We start from the raw sequence: 27,955 nt of genomic DNA, 5'->3' as shown, positions 1-27,955 counted from the left end.
AATAGGGCTTTAAAACCAGAAGAACTGGATTTATTGGACCAGCAAGAAGATATAAAAAATATAGGAGGTACCCAATCCATACAAAATTTCATCCTTATAAAAGATGTCTGAAACACCCAATATTTTAAATATTAGATACATGTAGTACAACCATACTAATCTACTTTGACCCTCATAAACATTAACACCATCTCAGTGATGCACACTTCCCAGAAACCAAAATTATTTATTGTTTAACACACTTTGACATGGCAATCAGTCATGAATTATAACAAAAGATAAAACTAATACTTATTTGTGACATGAAATGATGGTATGTCTCACTGGAAAGACTTTATAACAAGCTATGAATGAAAAGGTAGGCATTATGAAGGTGGCCTTTTGTGTTTTTGAAATGTCTAAAACATGCTGCCTATGTTTTCTCCTGTGTAGACAAAAATAGCATTAAAATATAATACAACATAATGTTGCATTGATAAAATAGTCATGAAATAAAGCAGTCATTAAAGAGCTTCTGGAGATCAGTCACGTTCAACACTCCATACTTCTGAGTCTCCTACATATAAAGAAAGCCACTTTTAAATCCAAGATAGGTAAGCTTCATTTTCTTAATGGCATAAAACTTTACAATCAAAAATTCTTCTAAACTAGTCAGACATAAAGTTTAGCCAATTTAACATCAGCATAAAATCACCCAGTCACAAACAGGACACAGAATCATAAAAAAAAAGTTCTTATTATCAAAATGATATCTTCCTTCCTTACTACCACTATCTCCACAAGCAGTCTTAACTTGAAATCTAAAGAAAATCGCCAGCATTTTGATCATACAGTCTCAATCTTCTCTTCTGAAATTCACTCTTAAGTGGTTTTACTTTCATTGAGCTCCAATGAGCTGCTGATATATTATGTCTCAGCCAGTGTTGTATTTATGACATTCTATCATGTTGTAGACTTGCAGATATTGTCTGCTGTTCTTTTACAAATCAGATTACATTTGATTGCTCTCACAAAAACATTCTTAAACTTTATCACATTATCTTTGATTAAAAACAACTTGCATTGCGTTCATTATTGCTCTCAGTTCCTCCTGTTCTTTCTTTAACCCCCACTCCACCCCTAGCCCAATTAACACCAGCAAACCCTCTTCCACCTGTTAACTCTCTAAACTTTTTCTCTGTTTAGTGGCCTTTTGATCTCACCTGGGATGATAAAAAGAATGAGAAAAGAGATAGAACACGCTCACTCAGTTGGTAAAACTTCAAATGGTTTACAGACCCTCGTATGACATCACTTCATTTTTTTGTATCTTCAGGGAGAAAAAAAAATATGGTAAAACTATTTTCCAAAGGCAGAAATCTACTAAAAGGTGGAGAAATGAAAGTCCTGCATCAGTAATACTGTGCATAATACTCTTTCAATGAATTTCAGGTTAACAGCTATCTTAACAAGAACTGGAAGTAACTTAAAACGTTTGAAAAATATAGTTCTGTTTAAATAGCATAGTTATTGAAAGATAGCCTGCATGAAGAACATGATGAGTTATAAGGCAGCTCATATGTCTGCTACAAAAAAAGAATGATATATCTGACAATTTAATCAGATACAAAAATCTTTAGATGATGATGGAAAATCTACTACTGAAGCAAGCTTAATTTTCATAACACTTTCCTTGTTCATTAAAATGACAAGGTAATTTCTAAGAAGTGATCGCTCAAATGAGCACATTAGTTTTCATAACTGTTATGTGCAAGCATTATTTTTTAAACTAATGATGATTAGAGTTTCACTGAAATAATCTAAAACAATCATCTACAAAATTTAATTAGTAATAGGCATTTGCAAATACTGGAGAAATTTTCCAGGTTTTCATCTAAGATATTGCTAGCCTGAAGTTCTTCTGTGTTTGCACAGAGAATATCATGCCAGACTGGGACTCTAACCCCAAAACAGGCACAAAATATTGGACTGTGCCTCTCTCTTTCTATTTATATTACTCAACTACTGTAATTTTTCATTCTGATGTCATCATATTGGGAACTAGAAAACTAAACTATAAATTATCTTGCATCCTTAGCAATTAGTTTACTTAAAAAAACAACTCATGGAATGTTGGTATGATGGCAGAACTAAGCTGATACCTGAACTAAGCTGTAACAAAAAATAAAATCTACATGTATTGCATAGTTATTCAGATGTCACTAAACAACATTCACATTACAGTGTCACTTCCAGAAACCTGTCTTCGGGTGACAAGACTAACGACATGCCTCATTTATAGCTGCTTCATAATAAAGACGAATCACATATTGCCATGTATCACAACAAAGTACAAATTTCAAGTGATGTTATAGTAATAAAGGATAAACCAAACTGCCTCACTTAATTCTGATGAATCAGTTCTACATAGCATAAATTTATCACTTTAGTTCTCACCAAACTATGCCCATCTGCAATCAATGAGCCAGTGTAGAGCTGCTTTAACTTCACACTTGTCAGATATTGTTAGATGTCAAAAACTTTTTTACCATCGTTAATAGCAAAGAAAGTACAACGATTTCTTTTCTTTTTTTCCAAATGATTGTCCAGTTACAGCCACAGCATCGTAGTTTTTAAGCAGGGGATATGTGCACAAACATTTTTGTGTGACAGTAAAACACAACATTAAGCATTAAGGTGTATGTCAATTTTTTACTGTTTTAAATCCCTGAGGGTTTTGTGACTGCCATCGCCACAAATCTTCACCTGGAAAAAAAAAGCCAATCAGGAATCTTTAAAACCTGTTATCAACTGGTTTTAAGAAACAGTCATTAAATGATCAGGCAAGAATTTCTTATCTGCCATAGAATGATTAAGACCGGGACTGAACAAAAAAGAAATATTATAATATTATTAAAGTATTACAATTTTAGGTGCAACATAAATTTATTCTTTCTCCCCCACCCCCAACTCAACACCTTGCTTTGCTCACTTGTGTGCAAATGTATGTTTGCACCAAAATACATAAATTAACACATTCTGCTATTCCCTTGCTTTTCCTCACAAGACAGCTGTTCTGATATTTGTAAAGGACAAAACTTGTAGCAAACAATTCATATGTTAAAATACTGAAGTAGCCTTGTTTGTCACAATTGTTTACTGCCTAGCAAAAAAAAATACTTTCCATCAGCTTAACCAACTTGATGAATGTTACCATAGCAAAATGTGAGCTAAGCCAGCGGGTCATTGTTTACAAGAAGAACAAACACACCACACTTCCCTACTGACAAGATACTTATGCCAAAAAGTTAAAAACTTACACATTTCATCCAGCCCTTTTTTCGCTGTCCAGCCCAGCTCTTTAGCAGCTAAAGCTGGGTCACTAAAACAGGATGCAACGTCCCCTGGACGTCTGTCCACTAATTTATAGGCAATCTAATTGGGGGGAAAAAAAATTCAATTTTTAGTGTTAAACAATTCTGCAATTCCTGTGGAAAGTGTACGAACACACAAATGTTGATATGTAAAATTTCAATCTCTTTGAAATTAACTCTAACCATTACTCAGGCTTAGAATTTTAGATAGAAACAGTTCAACCTAAGTGTTTCTTGGTGCAGCCTGATTTGACCCCAAATGCAGCATTAAGTTTATTTCTTGAGTACGTCTTGGGGGTTAATGCCAATGAGGTTAAAACAAATTATTGTCTTCATACTGACTTCTACAAACAAATTATTTTATTCTATTTACTATCAAGTAGAACATTTGTCAAAAAATAAAATGTATAAATAAAAAGTGCCAGTGCACTCAACATTGTTTTTCAGTTACACTTACCCTTATTGATCTCGTTACTCTATCTCACCTTTTTGCCTGATGCTTTTTCAAATGCCTTTACCATATCTAATACTGAGTAACCCTGACCTGTTCCAAGATTGTAAATCTGAAACCAACCAATCAATCAGCCAGTTAATAAAAAACCAAAAGTTTCCTTCTTGGTGCATGCTTTGTTGTGTGAGTTTGGTGTGGAAAAGAGTGTGTGTAAGTGGGGGTTTGGAGGTGTGTTTATTCATGTGTGTGTGTGTGCATGTTTGAATTAAAAACTGTGGTAATGTGGTACACACCTGACAATGTATACATTTTTCTTGACCCATAAAGTTGTATCAACAGTCATGAAAAGCATTTCAGACAATGAAATTAGACACTAACAGTGATCTAGAAAATAATTTAACACATATGCCTCAGGCTAACCTTTAGACCACACTGCTCATCCAGTTTACGGACTGCAGCCACATGACCTTGTGCCAAATCTACCACGTGAATGTAGTCTCGCACTCCTGCTCAGAGAACAACAATCATCTTGCATATTGCTAACATTTGCATGCCACACCTTAAAATTTGTAAAACGTAGACTTTGTTCATGATTACCATTTTAAAACTCTTAAACCCAATTACAAGGCAAGTAAGGACATTTCTAAGCTATTATTCTGAAATATAGGAATATGAATGTGTCAAAAATTCTTAATATTTTAGCATACTTAATCCTGTATCTCCTAAATGTTTTCATTCTTCCTTATTGAAACTTACTTTATATACATAAATACAAACATCTGAGCTAAATAAGTAGCTTATCATCAAGGGGGAGACACAAGATAGGCTAACACAAAATTAATTACCTGTTCCATCAGGTGTGTCATAGTCACTTCCATAAACACTGAGGAACTCCCTGCGTCCAACAGCCACCTGGGCAATGTAGGGCATTAAATTGTTGGGTATCCCTTGAGGATCCTCTCCAATAGTGCCAGACTTGTGAGACCCGACAGGGTTAAAATACCGCAGAATCACTATGTTCCACTTCTGATCATAAAAATACCAAAAACAATGCTTTCATAAAATCTGTTCCACAAAAAATAATTACTTATTAAATAATCAAAGTGTTCAAACTGTACTACAGTGTACAAGAAAAAAGAAAAAAAGCATAAAAAAAGAAAACCAATTCCATTTTATTTTGTCTATATTTATCCTTTCTATTCCTTCACACATCCACTCTCTTATTTCACATCTCTCTTCAGCTCTTCACACACTGACACTAAATCAAAAATTAAATTAAAATGAAAATTAAAAAACAAGGGACTGTAAATTTACTTTGTTTGAAGAACTAATGTCCTGCAGGATCTGTTCAATCATATACTTGGATTTGCCGTAAGGATTGGTGCAACTGCCCACTGGATGGTCTTCAGTCAAGGGAAGGAACTGAGGTGTGCCATACACTGTTGCAGAACTTGAGAAGACCAAGTTAAAAACTCCATTGGCCTCCATCACCTGACACAAACAGGTAAAGTAGGCAAGTTCAAAGTAGCACACAATAAAACTTATAAGTCCAACTCTGTAGTTAAAAGTACATTAATAAGACGATAATGGTTCAGAAATAAACAGATATTGTGTATATAATATTTAAAAACAACTTACGTAAATAGTGAACGCTGTCATTGAAAATAATACAGGAAGATGCAGTTACATTATCCCAGAGATTCTAGGCAAAGCAAAGATGTGGGTTTGCTGAATAAGAGTGCCAAAACAAACAAAAAAATTTACAACACCCCTGATCTTTCTGAGGCTTTCACTAAAAAACATTCAGTACCTACCTCTAGAAGGTTTGTTGTGCCTCCAACATTTGTCTTGTAATAAAGAAGAGGAAGTTCGCAAGATTCACCCACAGCTTTCAGACCAGCGAAGTGTATCACTGCTGAAATTTTGTGCTGAAATAGAAATATTCCACTGCCCATTATACAAGTCGATATTTCCTAGAATAAACTATATTTGTCTTTTATTAGTCATCAGTACTGTTGTTCATCCTTTCGTTCCTTTGTCTGTTGTCCATGTCTTGTCTCAAGCGCCAAGAGCGCACTCCTTACGATGTGAGTATGCGCTTTACAAATTCCGCATTTATTATTATAAAGGTGCTAGAAGGATGCACATGCATGCATGCACATACACATTTACAGCCACCAACCCAACCTCACCCAACCCCTATAAATATAAGAAATCAACTCTTTTTTCACCCATCGAAAACCTTTCATATTCAAACCTTTTTGAAAATTTCTTCCAGGGCTGGCTTGTTGAGAAGGTCAACATTGTAAGATGGTATCTGCTTCCCAACAATCTTCTCCACGCGACGAACACTTTCTGGAAAGAACAGTTCCCCAGGTTCACTATATGATATTACAGCAATAAGCATCACAAATCTTTAAACAGCACCATGTGCCTACCAATGTAATTTTTATATCACAAAAGATTCACAGAAAAAAGCACATGCAATATTTAAAATCCTACAATTTCATTGACTTCAAGAATGCCTTTCATTTTCTGACAACTACACATTCAGCCTAAGACTTCTTCAAGAACACAAATCAAAGTCACAATAATTCTGTCCAAACCTACAGTCCTCTTACACAAATACTGCAAATCTCACCCATGCTGGCATTGACGAGGTTGTCAATGACAACAATATCATAGCCAGCGTCAATCAACTCAATGACAGAATGGCTACCAATGTATCCTGCACCTCCCGTCACCAGTATTGTCTTGCCGGAACTCATTTTGAATGCTTGTTGCCTCTGAAAGACAGCAACATAAATTTAGATAACACAAAGCAAAATGAAATTACTTCTTGAGGTAAGATGAAGACAACAAAGTGACAGACATTGCCAACGTGAAAATATGAGGCCAAGGGGTAAGAAATGTGTTTGTGTTAGCACTTATTAAAGATTGAATGCTACTGTGAAAAAGATAAGAACATATCGAAATGATCTCAAATTATGGTTCAGTGTGATATGATCAACTACCGAATGATAAATGAATAAATGAAACCTGACTACCCAGTCAAGACTAGCATTGTTCATTTATCTGATCCTTAAACTTGCTGAATCATCGATAGCAACTGTGATCATACTTGTCAACTTGCCTGTTGTTTTCACCCAGCCCTTTTAGGCTAGAATAAAAATGCCTTTAAAATTTTGCCATGATATTCTTTAAGTTTGTCAGATAACCTTTTCATATTTAGGGTTAGGGTTAGGTTTTCATAACCTTTTCATTACCTTTTCATATTTATGATCAACCAGACACTCGGGCAGGCATGCACTACCACAGGCAGTATTCTTGCCAGAATCACTTAAAAAGTACAGACAAGGTGGTAGTTCGGTTAGACCACATGAAACTGACGGAAAGCCACAAGTTTGACAGCATAGCTGTACACTAGACAAGACATTTGGAGGCCATGACAAAAATGCTGCCCGCTCTGGCAATAGGGGTGGTAACAAAGGATTGTCATAGATGAATTCCTGCGACTTTGGCAATGGTGATGTTGAAAGCAATAAGGAAAATGGTGATGGTGACTGAGTCGAATCAAGGTTATCAGCTGACATGCTGCTGAGTTCACATCCAAAGATCTGCTTTGAATCTGTCTCCTTTGGTGTTTCCTTGTTACAGACCATGAAACAGCCATCAGATTCATCCATTTCCGTCCACTTAAAGCAACCCTTTTTTTCATCACCGAGTAATCCACTGCGAACTCCTCTTTCTTCATCTCCACCAACTTCAGCAACACTGAAAGGTGATGTTCTCATGTGTGTTTCTTGCTGTTCCTCTTTAATTACCATCCACATTCCATGACTTCTTTCTGTTCTTATGCCACTGAAGTTAAATTCTTTTGGTTTATGCATTTTTATTTCCTCTAATGACTGCACAATGCAACTTCCCCATCCTTCATCATGTGATTGGATATTTTCTTCTGGATGGCTCAGACCTTTACTCTGCAATCCATCTTCAAGTAAATAAGCAAGATTTTCATCTGACCACCAAAGTTTTTGAAGCAATCTATTTTGTATCAATTTTGATTCAGAAGTACTGGTTGATGTTTCTAAAGCTAATAGTTTCTCTTTATCATATTTCTCCTTAGAATCAGCTTCGTCTCCTTGTAGACACATTTTCCACTTTTAGTTCTGTTTCTAACAGAAAAATCTTTGAAGTTCAAAACGTCAGTCTTCTTCAGTTGCAATATTTATGATGGCATCGTTCACACAGCAGTACAGAAACTTCTGGTAACAGAAAATTATTGGATTCATCTGAAAATAAAAAAGTAGTTATCATTAATAAATGAAATTTCTAGTTTAAAAGATTGAATTGTTTTTAAAATCCAATGTATTTTGTGAAAAAAACAAACTTTAATTCAGCATTTAGGCCAGCCTTAAAATGTGTAAATTTATAAATATGTAAAATTTATTTTATCAGTATGTTTTTTAGAGTACCATTTCTGATTTGATGACTCCAACTTAAATTCTTTCTTCATTACCACATAAATGTTCACACTTTAAAGGTCTAGTGAGATGCAATTTTAATTTCTAATGACTAGTTAAGGGTAAGTACAAGATACTATTTTCTAAACCTTTGGGTAAATATCTTCTTCCAGAGATACAGATATACAAACATAATCACTAACAGGAAGAGCTCAAACTCAGAAATAGAGTTCACATATGACTCCAGGTCTCTCATTAGTTGACGTCTTCACAAGGTAAACATATCCACGCACAAGTCCTAATGTCTGTATGATTGAGCTTTTCCTGTGCTTATTGATGTTCATAGGTATGTATCTCAAGAACATAAACAAAGTATTGACCATGATTTGGGGAAACACCATCTTGCATTAAGCTTTACACAGAAAATTGTGCCGCTCTTAGACTTTTAATTTTAACATGAGGTGATGCCTTGGTGTGAAAGAAGCAAAGCTAAAATATAGGAATTAAATACGAAAGTTAATATATGGCTTATTGACGTTTTTGGAAGTAAGGTCAGGTGACAGCTCGCATATGCAATTACAAAATAATTTCATTGGCTAACATAAGCCGAGGCAGATCTGATGATATGTATGGAGGATGCGTATGTAAGCGAGGGTGTGCACTGTCATCGCCAACAGCATAAACACTGGCACCTTGTGACAGTTATCTTTTTGTGGTGTCTGGGTCTGACTTCAACCTTTTACCCCTAGTAGTCTTTAATCTTTGATGACAAATCAGGCACCCACTCACTGCTGGGTAGACAGAGGATATTTTCCACCCATGAGATCATATGAGATGAGTCCATAATTTGCTGTTTTGAACATAGGCATGCTAGTATTCTTTGAAACCTCGCTCATATATATATAGAGAGAGAGAAAAGCAAAAAAAGTTATCAATACCTTTGTACTCTTGGCAAGAAATGAAACCATAGCTAAAATAGGAACTGAAGATGATATGATAGCAACAAGAAAAGAGAAGAAAATAGAGAAGATGCAGAATAATAGCACACTAATACATTCGTGCACTTTCTAAAGAATAGACCACTGTTGAGAAACTATGACTCTACAAATAATCATCCAATATACCATGTACAACAGATTTAGAAGTAATAAAATGGTCGGTTATCACAAAACTATATAAAGCAAGAAAACAACTGTCTCCAAAATATACTTACTTCATGTTTGATTTGCTGGACTATCTTCCTCTCTGAACTGTGGGCATCTGAATCATGACTGTCACTTCTGTTCTGATTTCAATTAGTCCCATGACTTGTCAGAGGAATAATTAACATGGGTGGTGCTGGGTCACACATGGTTTACTCAAATATGGCAGCAAAGCAATTACAGGACAACATCTGCAGCCCCAAGGACATAACAGACTTAATAAAGAGACCTAATCAATACAGAATCCTTTGCTAAACTGATCTTCAATAGGCATAGCTGAGCCTAAAAAAGTGGAGTTACAGGTCATGCGAATCACAGAAATGTTTGCATGACCTTTCAGAGCACCCTTGAGTGGTTGGAGATCTTTTCACTCTGCTGGGCTAAGTTCCTAGAAGGTAAGTAAACTGAATTTGTTAAATATTCTGACAAAATGTGAAGCTTCGTATACTTGAATGAAATTGTAGTTTGTAGCCTACAAGTGCTAGCGTGTTTCCTTAAATGTGAGTTTTTACACTGGGAGAGGCTGCTGGGTTATATGCATTTTCAAATTCTTGCAAGAAAATTAAATTTATAATGCATGATGCTGCTGAAAAAGTGTCCTTGACTTAACGAAATGTGGCATGCCACTTATGGTCCTGCTCTAAGCAGGTTTCAGACAGATTCACAAGTAGATGAATAATTTCAGACAGATTTACATATAGCACATGAAGGATATGGTCAGCCCCCTCACCCCTCCACACATTTTCCATTTTATTTTTCCATTTCAATTTTCTTGCATTACTTCACCCATGTGCCACTGTTAAAGGCAGTAAATATTACTGAAAGCAAGATAGTGAAACAGGTAATAGAAAATAAAAATCCAGACATGTTTCTTTTGAATGCGAAGTTCAATTATTGTAATTAAAAAAAAAAAAAATCATTCTCAAATGTCACCTTTTTTTTCAAACACTCATGCAAGGTGGCCAAAACAAGTTTCACCTAAAACAGTTTATTTGTTTTATTGCCACTAAATTAAGATACTTTTTGATGGATGGTGCACATTTTTTCTGATGACTTGCTTCAAATCTTGCACACACCACAATATCTGCTGCATTAGTCTCTAAGTTTAAATACTTATGGTGTGTTCCTGAAAGCTCTGCCTCTTTGCTCTTTCATCACAGGTGTGACAAAGAATTGTGGTGACATGCTCCTAAAGTATGTGACAGCTTGCAACATAGTCTCAGTCCCACTGATGCTTTTCATAAATTTAGCCATTTTCTCTTTCTAGATTACTATGAACACAGGTCCTTTCATGACCAAATAATGAAGACAACGACAGTAACCTAATCTCATGTTAAACATCAAGATCTAAATATATTTAAAATGAATACATACGCTGATCAGCAAAACCTTCAGGCACAATACATGAAACCCTTAAAGATAAAAGGCCAAGGCTGACCATTACAAAACTGTCAGATAATCAAAGACCATGTTGTAAGCAAGATTCAAAGCCATCTCATTTGCACAAAAAAGACTCAAGACAGACACTCCAAGGAAACACTGCACACTTTCGTTACAATATGAAGTGAACTTACAAAATACAAAAATGTAGACACCAAGGACAAACTTTCCAAAATATACTATGAGTGTTTTGCTTTCTTAAAAGTGTAGACCATTTATGCTGGAGTCAAAGGCATCCTACAATATGAGCAAAGTTATATGATAAAATAACGTGTTCATTTGATTTTCAACATTAATATATAATTTCATTTAAAAGCAAATTAAGAATACTTTCAAATTCAACAGATATCAAACAAAGGGGACTTGTAGAATGCAGAGTCACAACATGTTGGTACCATACATTCATAAATTTCACGAATGTCTAAATGAAGTTTTTCGTGTTCAGGCATACAGACACACAAGCATGTACATATAAATGACCTCTTACTTTCCCAGTCTTGCTTACATGCAAATGCATATACGTGCACATATACAAAGAGTGAGAGGGCAAACCTGTTGTGAATAAGAACACCCCATAATGAAAAGTAATCCTCTCTGCCGATATTACATATAGCAAAGCTGTATGCAACAGAACACCAGAAACTGCCTCTACAGATTTCCAGCTGAATGCAGGGTCTGTCCTACTCTGGAAAGGCAGATGCCACTAGAAGGTCAAAGGAAAGAAAATAAAATGGACAGCATGGGACTGCAACTAATCGTATCTGAGCATGACATAATCCTGTTACATCATGGTCATCGTCAGCAAGTCCCCACAAGCACCACCCCTTGACCTTGAAATGAAACTAGACGAGAGGAAGAGACATTTCTTGATCCCCAAAAGCAAGGCCATGAGATTCTTTACCCCTGCTTGCAGACGTGAGTGCACAGATGTAAACACTGGAAAGCATACAGACTGGCAACTGCAAAGATGCATGACAAACTTAAAAGGCATTATTTGTTTGCCTGCTTTAGACACCACCCATGTTCATACAGCCAGGGCTTCTGTCTCAAGGCTTTATTTGTCACTCCAGACAGCAGTGTGAGAAAATACAAGGTCACATTATTTCTTGCCACCTCAGAATCTGTAAGATGTTCAACATCTCTTACGTAGTTTGCAGCCCTATATACTAAGGAAGATCTAATTAAAGACATTTATTTACTTCTAGCCCAGTGTTAACCTTGTGTATTACCTCTCCAGCCTCTGCCTCAGTTTTCATTCTTATCTATAAACTATTCATCTATCATTTATACTCACTAGCTAGATCTTGCTAGCTAAAATCCTTCAGTTTTGTAGCCTCAGCAAACTTAAAATTAATACTTTTTTCCTGGCACTATCTTATGAAGGCCACATGATGCATATTCTTTTTATGCATACACAAGGCCTTTTAGAATAGTACACACACACATATATATAAGCAATCACACATTCATGCATGCACAAGCACACATGCCACATGGATAGGGGGTTGGGGTGCTTAAATTATCCAAAGCACCACTGCTACTCCTACTGTTTGATGGTTACTTTGTGGTTGCATTACACTCTACAATGGTGTTTCCTTAACCACGATCTGAGGCTCAGGAATGACTTAAAGGTGTCCAGACTGTTATTACTACTACTAATATTGTGTCTTTTTCATCTCAATTCCCTTTCTCCCTTGAACACTAGCTTTGTGCTTGAGGTAAAAACTGCAACTGTGTGACATTGCATCATGTTTTTTTGTACTAAACACACTTAGATACATCTTGAGTATTCTGGGTACATTACACACACATGACTGCTATTGTCCCAAGGGGATTTCCAAGGAGACCAGCTGTTCTCATGACAACCATCTGTGAGAAAACTGCCACATACTTTTACTCTCAACAATCTATCCACTTTCTCAAACTCTCACGACCTTTCAGATTTTAACTGTTTGAGGCACAACAGAAATTGAGTGATTCTTCTTTTTGCACATACTTCAAACCTTTAACTACACCGTACATCACAATATGCTGCTACATACAACTGAAGAAAATAGGCAAAAATCAAATGACCAGCAGCCCTTTGCATTCTTTATTGATTAAAAGGTTCAGTATGAATCGCAATTTATCTAACACAGGCAATGTCTGCCATATTCAGACTTCAGATTAAAGCCTTTCATTAAGACTGTAAATACACTGAAATGAAGACAACAAAAGATTTCTATACTTGCAAATTTTTTTAAAAAAGTAAAAAATAAATTTGCAGTTTGCAAGAGGAAACATATTTTGTACAAACTGAGCATTTTTCATATTAATGCAGAGGGAAAGATAGATATAAAATGCCTGACAATAAACTGCAGCTGTTGTTTGTATTTTGAAGTTTGATCAGTCTAGATAAGCACCTGTGCATCAATCAATGTCCAAACAAATTTAATAAGCTGGATCTGAACCTCCCCCTTAGCATCATTCTCAAATAATGAAGTCAAATATTTCCATCAGCACTTACTGTACATATATTTACTGCACTAAAGATGTTCTAAAATCTGTTAAAACAAAATTCATTGTCAACCATGGTAACATTATAAATTAATTAAAACAGAGCTCATAGGCAAAGTAATAATTTTAATTATAGCAAAACTTCAGCTGACAATTTGATTACACCAGCTGCTTTATATAATCATTATAAAATCAATCATAACTACTCTATGTATAATACAGGTCTATTACAATAAATCTCCAGCTCTGCCTATTATGTCTCACTGCAGCAAATTCAGGTTTGTAGCCTGGACTGCATTTTCTCTTGCTCCTCTATGTCAAACGGTATCACTTTCCAAGCAAAGTCTTCCAGCAACTTGTTGTCTCAACTCTTCATGGATCCAAAGATCTCAGCACCAAGACATTGATGTAAAACAGTTCAATTATTTAATTTAAATATTTTATTGTTTTTATACTTAAGAAAAAAGGTAAAAGAAGCCCCCTATCTTTTAATTTTAGGCTGGTGCTGGGGCTGAGGTGTCAGAAACCACACTTTTCTCGAGGCCAGTTTTTGGTTTTTTTTTTTACTATGGGGGCCCATCTCTTCTCCCTCTCATTGCTGTACCTTTTTCCAACCCTTCATGGAATCAGATATCCATTCCCAATAGCTGGGTTAACTGGAGAAAATTTGCTGTGCCACACAGGTATCAAACCAGTGCTTTCCACCTAGTTTGTCATTTTATTTTCACAATAACGTACCTTCCTACTTTTGCTCCCAACATATGTTAACCTAACAGCAGATAATAGATTAAGTTGGTTAAAGTTTCTTCTTTCTACAAAATAACTGAAGGAAACCAATGGCACATTTCATGATACACCATGGCAGACTTAGGTGGGCAAGAAGGTTGGGATTGGGGTGCAAACTGTATTTTGGCTTTTGTTTTACTTCTTTAGTGCCATAATATGCTAGGAAAGATTAATATTCTGCAAGTGTAATATTTGATTATTCTTAAGTTTCATGCCTTCACAAAACCCTAGGCAGCAAAAGCCCTGGGTATGCCACTGTCTGTAACACAAGCAAGATTCGCGTAGCATGTTCAACATTAACAGTACCCAAATCTTCTATCGTGCATTTCAAAAGTTTGGATATAGTTGTCGGTACCCGATCTTCAACTATAAAAGTACACAGCCTTTATAACTTTTTCTGTTCAGATATGCGACCTTCCACAAAGGTCATCACCTCTGGCCCGTTCGGGAAGAGGTTAAGCCACGGACGTGTATAGAGGATACAGATTCATGGTTAAACAGAAGCAATGAATGAAGAATTCGTGCTAACCTTTGCCTTGATAACAATGAGAAAGAACACTTGTTTTGGCGTCGACAGAAAAGCGTCTTAAATTTTATGTTTTGACATGTATGTGGGTTTTTGGTATGAATTCTATGTTTAAGTTAAACAAAACAGTCGAACTACAACTTGTAACAGTGTCCGTGGCAGACGACTGATCGCTCTGTAGACTACCGCCACCGGCTCTGTTGGCAAAACGCTAATGGACAGTGACTTAAACCTTTAAAAGCAAAATTTATCAATACAGGCTATCCACATATTTATTACGTCAGATTTAAATGCTTCAATAATTTTGTACTTCTCACCTTGCGGCAGGTGCTGCTGAAGGGTGAGAAGGTGCCGGGGTAGCCTTCCTCTCTAACCGTGTCACGTCGGCAGTGAAAGTGGACACGCTGGGGTTCTCTCCCTTTACAAAAGAATATGTCACTTTCTCCGAAAAGTTCACCTCTCCACATGTTTTTAAAGATGAAATCTGCTAATTTTGTAATAATAAATTTCTTTCTTCCTTCAAAAAAACTAAAATCATTTTTGTTTAATTAACCAATTTTGTTTCTCTCGTTTTCTTACCAGCGGTCTATTTTGAAGGGTTTCGTGGATGACTATTACAGGACATTTTGTTTTTCTTGTAACATTTTGAAAGTTGTTAACTAAAGGTCGTGGCCACTGACATAAAACTAGTTTTAAATCAGTAGCTGCGGTGCTTGCTGGTGTTGAAAAATCAAAAAACTGTTTTCGAAACTGTGTCTTTTCAACAGAGTCCCGATCTGTAAGGCGCTTTACAAAAACTTCCGGTGTATCCTGCTCCGTAATTTATTGTGTGCTGTGGAATAATTCGTTTAAAAAAGAAATATCTAGCTATGGGATGCGATGGAGGAACAATCCCGAAACGAGATGAGCTTGTCAAGACAAAAAAGAAACCAGAACAAGTAAGTAGCCAATATTACAATAGTTAAAGAAATTGAAAGTTTTGAAGACATAAAGTCAAGTGAACTCATGATTCTTCTTTTTGGTTTCATTCCAAAGTGAACTTTTTCAAAGTATTTTAGTGTCTGTTTGCTATTTGTGTTTTCGTGAGAGGACCATTTTCCGCTATATATTTAAATTACAAAATTATTGTTTGTTTGGCTTTTTTATAATCTGTGTTTAATCAGGGCTTCTGCTTACGCAAAAAATTGCGTACAGTATGCATTAAAAGTTCGGAGGACCCCTTCAATTTTCGTCGATGGGGTCCCATTCAAAGTTGGGCGAAGAACAGGGACCCCTTACAAATCTGAAGAAGGGGTCCCTGGGACCCCAAAGAATTTAGCCTTAGCAGAAGCCCTGCGGTAAGGATTGTTAAAGAAGGCATTATCTAATACAAACCTCTTGATCAAAGAATAAATGACGATAAGGGCTTTTTTATTTCAAATTATTGGTTATTTTCTGTTAATTTAAAGTTTATGCTTCATTGTGAGATTTGTTCTTTGGAAGTGTATTACCAAGTATCCATTTTCCTTTAGTAAGATATTTGCTGAACTTGTTCAAACGATGTTGGAAACAGGTAGCTAAGCTTGTACAGGTATAGCTTTCAAACAACGCATAGCTCTGTTGGTAATATTAGATGTTAATAGCTGCTTGTGCCAGTGATTGATTAGTCTTTTGGGCCTGGGTCAGTTCGACTTTAAAGGAGATCATAATATGATAGGAAAGAAGCTACTCAAGCAGGTGGTCAATATTAGTGGGGCAATTTTTTTACCCAAGACAATCTCAGGCATTTCATTCCACAGCCTGAGTCAGATTGCCCCAGCTATGTCAATGTATGTCATCCAAACACTGAAGGCCAAATTGTCCTATCCCAAAAGACAAATCAATCACCAATGACACAAGTTATTAGCCAAATATTGTTCGAACACTGTACAAATGCAAGCTGTTGCATTGCACTCCTGTTGCTGTGGTAAGAAAAGCACCATAACATAATAAGGAAAAGCTGTTAAAACATGAGTTAGAAAATATTGTTTTTATCATATTTCTTCATTTTTTGCTTGGTGTTTACTTTTTTGGAAACAGTACTGATTATAGTTTCATTGTTAATATGTACATAATATGATCAGCCTGTTTTACAAATTATTCATTTGTCTGGCTTCAGTAGAGTGTGACTAGAAAATAGAGCTAAGCATAAGGAAACCAATCTCCTGCCAATGCATTTTCAGAAAGACAAAGCTGCTGACTTGGCTTTTAGATGGAGACATTGTGCAATCAGTCAGGAAGTGCTTGTTCAGCCTATTATGGCATGCGAGCTTGGGAGGTCAGTAAGCAAAACAAATTATTAGCATAGGTACTCAGGTTGATTTTTTCCCATAGACTAACCTTTAACTGTAAATTTTTAATCTACTACTCACATGAGTCAAGTATATTCAAATCAGTAATTGATATGTAAACTGAGTAGAGTGAAATAGTGAAATATTTGCACTTGATATATTTGGTTGTTGGAAAAGTCATGGTATATTTTTTATAAAGGCATTTATTTATATAAAGAACAAAGATCAATCAATTATATGTTATCTGAAAACATAAGAGTTTAGATCAGAGGTCTCATCCATAAAACCTCAAAATATATGGAGCTAATCTGTGCCGTTGGGTTTTATTTTCCAGGCTTTACAACAAGGAGTCTGCTTTGGAATTTCTAATTGACAGATCAAAGTTTGAATGTGCAAGCAGCTTTGAACATTTACGTGGCCTAAAGGTAAACCTTTTTCTCTAATTTGTTTGACTAAAGGGAATGGATCAAAATAGAACTGCTTTATTTCAGGAGTGATAATGACACCGTGGCAGAAACAGCTAGAGTTATGGAAATCAGAGCGTGTTGAGAAATAGATTCATATGACTTCGAATGGCAGATCATTGGGTAGCAGACTATTTGCAATAGCCCATGCAGGGAATGTGTGAAACTCTCAACTGGTAGATTTCTTAGTATGTGATGTGGATGTGCCAAAAATATCAGCTATTATTGCCGTCTTTAATGTAGTGTGATTATTTTTCTTGAAAGATACATTAGTTAATACTTTTGATAACAGGATCTGAAGCAGCTGAATCTGACAAAGAATCCAGCTGGTGAGAAGCAAAATTCCGCAGAGAAGGGGGATGGCTACATAGATATGCAGCTGGCTGATTACATTTGTCCTGTGTCTGGCTTTGAGATGAATGGAAAATACAGGTGAGCGCAAAATTCCTATACTAGTTCAAGACTGAGTTGAAGGTTGGTGGGGAATTTTACATATATTCTGAATAAAATTTCATTCCAAACATAAGTTAGGGTTTAAAACAATTTTATTTTATTTGAGTGAGAATTTTTAATGTCAAGGAGGATTTGTATGGCCTATAGATTTGTTTTTAACCTAAAATAGAATTTATAATGTATGAATGATATGTATACTAGGTACTTAATGAAAACTTCAACTGAGATAAATGTTGAAATAATTATGACAATATATCAGCATGGTATTTAGTAAATGCAAAGAATATTTTAACAAAGAGTAGTAGTCAAAGTCAAAAACTCGCAAGAAATAGCAGCTATAGCTTTTAGAAGATTTCTGATGTAAAATTTAATCCACAGTATTTGTTGTGGATGGTGAAGTACATTTTTATAATTCTGTTGAAAGAGATTTGTCTCTTGACAGCTAAGTTTCTGTGGTAGGGTAATAGTGACCAAAGAAAGATAAATGACAAATTATTTGAATTCATAAACCTTCTAAATGTTAGCATCAAGGTAGGGTAAAGAGAACAAGACAAGGAGAGGTACAGTATAGATAAATATACTAAAGAAAAACTAATTGGCAGTCCAATGCAGTAAGAAAAAGTCTCCGAAACTCTTTCTTATTATGTGTTCTCAATGAGCCAAGAAGATCACTTTTCTTGAAAGATACAAAAGTTTAAACTATTGATTAAATTGTACTTATGATTATTTGTAAGTTATAGTACTAGTAGACAAATAGCTTGTTGGTACCTCATTGTATGCACCTGCATTTTGAGCTGTAATATGAAAATACTACCCTAATGTGTGAACCCTGTATCCTTACAGTTATTCATGTGATTATATCTTTATGGGGGTGGGGATAATTAATAAATACTTTTCAGTGAAAGAATTATCTGTCCCTCATCCCATTAACCTATATATAGGTCTTTGTGACTTGTTTGCTTTTCATTATTTTTAAAACAGATTCTGCTTTTTGTGGTCCTGTGGATGTGTATGTTCAGAACGAGCTATGAAAGAAGTAAAGACTCAGACATGTCACAAGGTCAGTGCTTTCAGGAATTTACACTTTTAGGAAAAAATTGAATTGCAAGACTGTGGAGACATCTCTCAGATCTATTTGGGTCAGCAGTAGGCCTCATGAGGATCATGTTTTCATTGCTGCCACGGTACATCCATTGTTGTTTTTCAGTGTCTATTAAAAAAGGAATATTGTAAATAGATACTAAGTATGCAGAAATATTGAAATGACAATTTTGTGTTTGTGACTAACATCATACACACAAAGTTCTTAAATTTTTGCATTTATCCCCCACACAAAAGAGTTACAAAGTTAACAATCACTAAATTTTACTATGTGCAGTGTGGCAAATCATTTACAGAAAATGATGTTGTGGTGATCAATGGCTCAGATGATGATACAACCCAGAATCAGTATAAGATGGATAACAGAAGACTGCTTGCCAAGATGGCAAAGGTGAGTGTCTCTTTAGAGAAGGCAAAAAAAAAATTGAAAATTTAAAAGAACATACTTTTTCATAAATTCACAGAAGATGGACCATTTGCCCTCTTAAATTTGCAGGCATTTTTTTCTAATGGAGAAAAATATTAATGCTTTTGCATTTGACCCTATGTCCAGTATTTAATAGTTATGTCATTCTGTTTCAGAAATCCAAGAAAACTGGGAAACAAGACACACCAGCAGAAACAGCCACATCATCAGGTTAGCTTTTGTAACTTCATAAAGATTCTTGAGGATTAGGGTTGAATTCTTGTCGAATGCAAACAAGTGATTCATTTTAACCCTTTTATTTTCCTGTAGTAAGAATACTTTGGAACTTGTTTCTTTGAGAAAAATATATTTTATTTACTAGTGGATTCACTCTACTGCATGAGTTCATTTATCAGAAATGTAGGAAGGAGTTTCTTACCTGGAGACATTTTATCAAGCATGGAGTGTCCATGTAACAACACCTGGAACATTTTTAGTGAGCATTTTTTTTTAAATGTGATTACAGATGGATGTAGCAGTGCAAAACGCCCCTGCCTAGGACCCCCTAGTGACGCTAGCAGCACATCCTGTTCATCTTCAGAAAAATCACACCTAACTGCGGTAGCAGATGACAAGAGAAGATTCACCAATGGTGACATCAAACAGAAGCCAAAAGCCTCTGCAGAAAACAAGGGGAACAAACTTTCCACAAGTGCTTCCAGAAGCATCCAGCAAGATCCCAAAGCTAGTGCTGTGTACAAATCACTGTTCACAAGCTGCCAGGAGGCCAAGAAACAGAAGCAGGCCCACTGGGTTACATTCAATCCTCAATACTTCTGAGTTTTATCTAGTATTTTATGTCATCTTTAGGACTTTGCTAAAACAAAAAGAAAAGCATTGGCATAGGACAAGTTCTGAAGTTTATGCTGACCAGAAACATTTATGTGCTAGAAGTCTTGTAAAAGGTAATAAAATTCAAAATAAAACTGTCAGTCAAGTAAAAGAATGTATGTGACAGTCAGAACTGTATCACTATACCGTTCATAGTTTTAGTATTATTGCTGTTATAATGTTATATTTATGTTAATGTGACTTCAGCAAAGACATGCAGATTGGTAACTATTAACTGATTTGCCAATGAAATCATGAAAATAAAGTTGTACTAAAGAAATTGATGCACATGCTTTCAAAATAAATCGTTTAATTAAATGTAGAATGAAAAATAGTTGTATTTGCATTAGCTTTTGGAAGCGGTATTGTGTAAAATACTTTGGCTCATAGCTTTCTTTCCCTAGCCTGTTCTCACTTCACTCTGCTTATTCTACCACTGTTACATTATGCATAAGAAAATTATGTCTTGCATGAAGATGGAAATTTTGATATGCCGCAATATCCTCTGAATCCATTCTCTCTCTCTTAGATAAGAAACAGCTTTTTTTTCCTTTTTAATTATAGAGTTTGAAAACACCACAGACAACAACCCAGCAGTTGTAAATAAAAAAACAGCTCTTGGTTTTAAAAAAGTCACAACAATCAGAATAGCAGATCTATTATCACAATGCCTGTATAAAAAGTGATCAACCTAAATGAAAGACAATACTGGCACAGCTTGCTGGAGATCATGACAAATGGTAAAGATGCAAATCCACTTAAGATAAATTTACTGTAAAGAATTTCTTGGTCATCCAGTAAGTAATCAAAGGTTTTGGACTAAATATCTATATATGGAGGATTTTTTTTTTTTGTGGGGTGGGTCCAAAATCTTTTAACATGTTACTGGTTCCCTCTTTAAGAATATAGGACAACACATCACGACTGTAATTTACTCAGGACCTTCTCGAGGAAGCTGAATGCATTTCTCTTTTTTTATACATTCAATATACCATATAGCTTACATTTTTTTTTTTTAAAAACTTCAATGCACTGATTTGGTTAAGAGTGAAATGCAAGCTGACAATATGAAGAATGATGCACCATACAAATGACTAGAACAAAGACATTCAGCTTTCTGTAAATTGTTTTGTACATATTGCACCATTAAAAAATTGTATCATGGTCTGCTTCAAGCAACAACAAAAAATCTTGGGAAAAAAATTGTTTGATAAGACGAACATCCATGATTTCGAGATCTGGCAGTTAATGGTTTAAAAATCACATTTGTATGTTTGAACCTGCAAAGTGATCTGTCAGAATACAACACTGCAAACTCACAAATGAACATTTATATATTACTGTCAAATCATTACCAAATCCAGATGCCCCTCAAGGATTTTGTTACTTGGGTAGGGGGGGGGGGAAATTGGTGTTTTACGCCGAGCCAGCAACTATCACGGCAAGTTGTAAATAGATGTCACTTGCAGAGAAAGAACAGCATGCCTGAGACGATAGCTGAACCCAGAACAGCCAACCTTCAGTGTATTGGTGACAGGCGTTAACCGTTACGCCACCGGACCGCCTTGTTACTTGGGGGTTTAGCACAGTGAAATAGTTTGACATAATTATCAGCAGACTAAATTATGCTTCCTAAGATGTGACATTTCACAGCTATGAAGATATTAGATTTAAATTAACTATACATGTTTATAAATATCTTTGGCCAGGGTTTGGTATCTATGTCAAAAGTAATAAAAGATGGTTGCTTCCAAAAAAGACACGTATACAAACATTAAGGATGCGATAGACTTCAAGTATACAAATGATACATAATATAAATGCAAATATGCTGATGTAAAAATGTCACTTTACACAAGTACAATCTATATAACTGTTAACAAATATTCTGTCAGAACAATAAAATCACATACAACATAAGGTATCAAAAGTGATGAAACTTAAAATCAATGTCCTATGGAGAACAAAACAATTTTTTAAACTCAAATCTGGTTGGTTTGTTCCACTGAATGTCATTAACATTGATCCAAAACAAATAGGGTGTGCAATAAGGGAAGTAGCCGTAAATTTCAAAAAGAAAAAACTTTTTTGTTAAAAGAGCTTACTTCCCTTTGACTACGCACGCACTTTCCTGCAATACTTTGTGGCTGCTTACTCAAATTCAAGATGCAGGACCTAGATCTAAATGATCATCCGAATGAAATTTTACTTAAGGTAATAGTTTTTCCTTTATCATGGTCACTCATATCTGTGTGCTTTGTACCAACAAGTGCATTTTTTTGTTAGAGATGGATAATTCAAGTATCAAATATTGACTGTCCTGTGTCTGACTTTTCAAAAATATAACTTTAGATATTTGTTATCCATCATGATTGAAAACGAAGAAAAACATTTGAGCTACAATCAGGTAATAAAAAAATCAGATTCTTCATATCATCTAATTTAAATCAATTTTATAATCTTTCTTTTAAAGCTCTAATGTAACATTGGTTGTTTAAAAGTAGAAATTGGTACGCTCTTTAATGATTAATTTTTTTTTTTAAATCTTGTTACATATGATAAACCCTCTGTACCTTGGGCTTCACTTTGGTCTTTTCTAGCAGACTGAGGTTTCAAAGCATCAAACCAATGGAAGACCTAGTTCATTTTGTGGTGCCATACGATTTCTGCTGAACAGGGATATCAACTGCAGCAGAGACTGCATTGGGCGAAACTTGACTGGTCAGTCCCACAGTAACCTCTACATCTGGAGAATCTGCAAGCTGCCCTGGACTGGCCTGGGCCGCTGCAAGGATTGGTGTTTGATCAGAGGTGTCTGGTGCAGTCTCAACTAGGTGCTCTATGTGTCCCTTGGGCTGCACATGTCCCACATGGACATTGGCCAACATCCAGGCTGGAAAAGGAAAAAAAAAAGCCACGAGCATCAACAACCTGTAATCAAGAGTAATGATTGTGACAACAAAATCAAGAGTTAACTCTCATTCTCAAAATAGTTGTGTTATTGTTATTTGCACTGCCAATGTGTCTTCCAAAAATTTTGCAAGAGCATGAAATAATTAGCACTATCTTATTATCAAACAGCTGAGTACTCAGCTAGAATATATGGAAATAACCTTCAATCTTTCACACTTTCTCCAGTGCAGATATTATTGACTGATGTTCTCATTATTATTTTAACCACTCCAGAGACTGGAGCACTACCATTTATTATGCAAAGTATGCTAAATGTACTATGCAAACTAAATGCTCTGTCAAAAACAATGTAAATCATCACAAATGCAGGCTTCACAGAAAACATACAAGGGATTAAATCTGCTGTCAGGTGTTGTTGAGTGCCTTCCTGTTGCTTGGTGCTGCCAAATAAACCACTGGATGTGATGAAATATACAGCCACGAAGGACAGGATACATCTGAGAGGGTAAAGAAGAAACATGAAGTTTTAAGCAAAATAAATGAAAATATAGTTTTATTTATGCTGCAACCTGCAGCCCCATGTTCTAAATCATCCACTAGTACAACAGTTGGCACTCTTTGAGATAAAAATGTAAGTGAAATGTATGCCTTACTTCAAAGGACAGAAAAGAATGTGATACCGAAATATATAATAAAATACTGCTCACCCAAATATAAACATGCCCAGGTCCATGCTAGTCATTCCATGAAATTCTTTGTAGAAGACAACTCCTGTCATAAACAGTGACAGACAATAAACATTTGAAATGCAATGCAGCCTTTGATTTTTCAGTCGAGTTTCCACCGGGTTTTTTTCCTTCTTCCGATGCTGCTTCCCTAAGACCACAAACGCTAAAGCAGAAAATGAAGGTTAACCTTTTGCAAAATAAAAACCACTCCGTACTTTATCATTATCTCTTACCTGCTACAATGGCGCTAATGGTGAAGAAGACAAAGTTGGTAGGAACTACGACTGTGGAAGCAAAGTTCTTCATGGCCTGGTTAAGATACTTGATCTGCAGAATGGCGGTGCCTACCATCATTACCAGCATGGCATACACAACAGGATGTCTAAACTGCGAAAAACCTCCAAAGGAGATCTGTACCATGCCAGACAGGGCTTTGGCTGATATCACAGTAAAGGAGGCTGCAAAAAGACAGTATAGAAAAAGCCTGAAATAATAACAATAAATGCGTGCTTTATACAGTGCATAATTACACTCACAGAGAAGCAGTGTTTCTCAGTGCTTAGTAGGAAACATTGGACAGAATACAAAGGATGTTAGAAGAAACAGCAATGCAGACAGGTAATATAAGAAAACATAGAAGAAACAAAGATGATTCAGGGAACAAAGAATAAGGATGGAGAGGGTAAAAAAATCTCCAGAGGAAGATGAGCAGGCAGACTAATTAACTGACTATAATCACAACTACGTTGAAATCCATGTTTCACGTCTAAAGAACACTACCAAACAAGAACAGGTATAAATAAAACAGAGTGTGGCAATGTGTATATGTGTGCTGGGGGAAGGTCTGGTTGAGAATTATGCCAAAAAATGCACCATTTGACATCAAGAGTACAGCAACTGCAAGTGTACAAGTATTTCACCGCTCTTTGGCTATTCATATATTAAGCTTGACTGAAATGAAATGGCAGATTGAAAATTAACAGTAAAATCATGGTTGGAAGAGTTTGCAAGACAAATTTTCAGGCACTGCCTGGAAGTTACTGGTTTTTTTGGCATCTATTAAAATCATTGTCTTCTTTTAGCTATCAGCCTGTTTTAAAATTTTTGATAAAAGTGAAAATAATACATGATGTGTAAAATCTCACTTTCACAAGCTTCTACAAATATTACTTGAATATCGGAAAATTATACCTGCTATGGAAGTGATAAGCAAGAGTATGACAACATGCTTTAGTTTCAGTCCATATAAGAGGAAGAAGAGCAATCCAAGAGCACCCACTTCAATGCACTGAAGATCATGAAAATACCAATTCAACAATATTATGGACAATGACAATGATTAACTTTATTTGTTCCAGTGGCCAATTTGAACATGGGGCATTATAAAACCATTCTAAGATCATGAATGGTTTAAAAGCAATATGTTACACCCATTCAACTTGAAACATCCACACATACAAGCATGCATAAATGTTAAATATAAATGACCTACCACATAGACAATAAAGGGTACTTGGTTCAGTGCATCCATCACTTCTCTGGCACTCATCACAATTTCATGCTGCAGTCAAATGTTGGACAGGAGCAGTTTGAATGGTAAGAAATTGTTATCAACCACAATGAGACAAAGTTTTATTTTGAATATAAGATCAATATATTTCATTCGTTTATTTTTAAAGATACAAGGTCATGATTAAAAGATAGAAGAGTAGATATGATGATCTGGTATACTGGACAGTGGAAACTAAAATTACACTTACACAATAACTGTATTAATAATTCAGATAATCATTTTAAAAAGTACAGTTAATTTTTTCTATACTCACCTGAGATGAGAAGGTGACAATCAGAAAAGCTCCAATAATTGCTAATGCACAGCCTGTGGGGGAAAATGTGGTTTACGTAAATGTAAAATAATGCAAAAAAAAAAATATAAAATTTTTGTATACTAAGCATTATTGTGAAAAAGTTGCATTTATCTATCAATAAAAAAATAAACACTCACCAAACAGATTTTCTGGTCGAATTTTTTCCTTTAAGAAGATGGCTGCTAAGAACAAGTTAGCTGAAACAAAATATAAAAGCATACGTAAACTTGAAAGCTTTTATAGCTTTTTAATGTGTATACAATTTTTGATTTAAATAAAATGCTCCTAATATCTATAACAAGGTGCGAGCACACACACACACACAGCTTACCAACAACAGTTGTTGTGCCAAGAGGAGCCACAAGGGAAGCAGGAGCAAAGCCATAAGCTGTGAAGTTTCCAATCTCCCCCAACCCCATCAAAAACAGCCCAAACCACCATAGTGGGTCTTTTGTGTAGTGGCGAAATTCTTCTTTCTGTGCATTCTTCATGTGAGTATATTTCTGTAAACAGATACTTGATCCAGTTCTAGGTACCAAGGGTGTGGTGATACTTGTATTTAAAATGACATAATCTCAGGCATGAAAAAAAGCAATTGCTAGTATGTTTGGGGAAAAGCAATAGACTGGCACACCATGCTAAACATCTAGGCATAAAAAGTCAGGACAAAATCCCTAGCATTTACAACAGAATCCACATAGCCACATATATGCGCAGGTCACTAACGAAATCAATCCAAAACCATATCGACCCAGAATATTTTATGTTCAAAGACAACATGCTGGCTACCAAAAGCCAAAATGACCCATGTCAAAAGCAAATTTATCACCATTACAGAGAAGAACTCTCACAATTGTGCATAAGCACTATTTAAGGCATTCATTTAGCCTTACGTACTACAGCAGTACACTAACACCAGTACAGTCACAGGATGTAAGCCTCTCTTTAAACAAAACCTTGAAGATTTTATAAATGATAAAGGGATTTCCTCTCTGCATCTATCTTGCCTCTTGGTATGAAAAGCATCTTCTGTAACTGGTGATGGTATGGCTTAATTCATCTTTAGATTAATAGGTTAATTTAGTCTTGCAAGAGTTGATCTGCTGGATGCAAGCATCTTTGTAGCCTCTGAGGCATGCCATGAAACAGAATAAATTCTAATACTTGCTACTGAATTGACTTGTCAATGACTCCCTGTTTTCTTCAAACACAGCGGTTTGTGACAGAGGTGTGAATTTGTTTCTTGAGATGGACCCCTCCTTCTTGCCAGTATATATTATACATACAGTATTATAAAACTATAATTAGTCGGTTAAATTGACTCTCGCTACTATGCCACTTTTGCTGGATGTGCATAGAGGGAGATTTGATACATACAAAACTAAAAGACTGAAAAGCAATGAATGAGATGTTCTACACTAATCACAAACTAACTAACCTTAATTCCACTAGTCTATTAATACTCTGGTCTATGCTAGCATGTAAAACTGAAAAGAAAGTACAATGTTTACCTGCACGTTAAGAGAAATGCTTATGAGAACATTTCCACATACTGCTAATCCACTTCCAAGAAACAGATCCTGCAATAGATAATTGGGACCTAATGCCTCTTTGTTATCAATGCTGCTAATTTTTTTTCTTATATCGTACGAGTTTGTGTGTATATGTATCTAATATATATGACTTTCGAACTGCTTTTTTCACTTTTTTGAGATCAAAAGCATTACCCCAATTTTGTATTATCATGCAAATGACGCCGACAGCTAACACACTGGGAAATAAACTTATTCATGAAACTACAGATTTCGATTCCCACCTCCCAGAAGAATGCAAACACAAAGCATACCCAATGTTACGATGAAATTTTAACTCCGAGACAACTGAACTTTTTTCCCCATTACAGAAACTCATTAACTCGGTTTCAATTTGCCACCGTATGCTGTTTGTTTTCTACCTGATATTTAAGTGGTTCCTCCCTTTCTTGCTCCTTAGGAGTAGACATTGTGAAGGAAAGTATTGAAATAAAACGACAGTCCACTCTTTATGTTTTCATCTGTAAATTACACGCAAAAATGTCTAAAGGTACAAAACCTAATAGCAGACAT

The 27,955-nt window shown here is 35.6% G+C and overlaps 3 protein-coding genes across 6 annotated transcripts; 1 reads left to right on the top strand and 2 right to left on the bottom strand.

The window, feature by feature from the left end:
• Positions 1–2: 2 nt before the first annotated feature.
• On the bottom strand, positions 3–15,426 carry LOC112573492 (UDP-glucose 4-epimerase-like). Of its 3 annotated transcripts, none has more exons than XM_025253932.1 (11): positions 15,297–15,426; positions 15,035–15,135; positions 6,446–6,590; positions 6,062–6,159; positions 5,619–5,732; positions 5,119–5,295; positions 4,650–4,830; positions 4,225–4,310; positions 3,839–3,916; positions 3,300–3,414; positions 3–2,745 (listed from the first exon to the last, which is right to left on the bottom strand). In XM_025253932.1, exons 3-11 carry the CDS (start codon positions 6,570–6,572, stop codon positions 2,684–2,686), a joined length of 1,038 nt encoding a protein of 345 aa, XP_025109717.1. In that variant the 5' UTR covers positions 6,573–6,590; positions 15,035–15,135; positions 15,297–15,426; the 3' UTR covers positions 3–2,683. The 3 variants fall into 3 exon arrangements, with proteins under 3 accessions (XP_025109717.1, XP_025109715.1, XP_025109716.1); XM_025253930.1 differs by lacking the exons at positions 15,035–15,135; positions 15,297–15,426 and adding exons at positions 7,071–8,096; positions 9,481–9,598; XM_025253931.1 differs by lacking the exon at positions 15,297–15,426 and having other exon boundaries at positions 15,035–15,212.
• On the top strand, positions 9,731–20,673 carry LOC112573496 (protein RTF2 homolog). Its single transcript, XM_025253938.1, has 9 exons — positions 9,731–9,864; positions 15,485–15,655; positions 16,919–17,013; positions 17,361–17,451; positions 17,783–17,922; positions 18,925–19,003; positions 19,322–19,435; positions 19,627–19,681; positions 19,977–20,673. The coding sequence occupies exons 2-9, from the start codon at positions 15,587–15,589 to the stop codon at positions 20,288–20,290; spliced, it is 957 nt and encodes a 318-aa protein (XP_025109723.1). The 5' UTR covers positions 9,731–9,864; positions 15,485–15,586; the 3' UTR covers positions 20,291–20,673.
• A 209-nt stretch (positions 20,674–20,882) lies between these two features.
• On the bottom strand, positions 20,883–27,946 carry LOC112573493 (NIPA-like protein 2). Of its 2 annotated transcripts, none has more exons than XM_025253934.1 (11): positions 27,805–27,946; positions 27,362–27,450; positions 26,182–26,353; positions 25,988–26,047; positions 25,809–25,861; positions 25,475–25,543; positions 25,174–25,270; positions 24,216–24,440; positions 23,962–24,025; positions 23,642–23,751; positions 20,883–23,234 (listed from the first exon to the last, which is right to left on the bottom strand). In XM_025253934.1, exons 3-11 carry the CDS (start codon positions 26,339–26,341, stop codon positions 22,984–22,986), a joined length of 1,089 nt encoding a protein of 362 aa, XP_025109719.1. In that variant the 5' UTR covers positions 26,342–26,353; positions 27,362–27,450; positions 27,805–27,946; the 3' UTR covers positions 20,883–22,983. The 2 variants fall into 2 exon arrangements, with proteins under 2 accessions (XP_025109719.1, XP_025109718.1); XM_025253933.1 differs by having other exon boundaries at positions 27,362–27,430.
• Positions 27,947–27,955: the final 9 nt, after the last annotated feature.

This window comes from Pomacea canaliculata, linkage group LG10 (genome assembly GCF_003073045.1).
Source record: "Pomacea canaliculata isolate SZHN2017 linkage group LG10, ASM307304v1, whole genome shotgun sequence".
Classification (NCBI taxonomy): Eukaryota; Metazoa; Mollusca; class Gastropoda; order Architaenioglossa; family Ampullariidae; genus Pomacea; species Pomacea canaliculata.
This window is presented reverse-complemented; position numbering and strand designations above follow the sequence as displayed.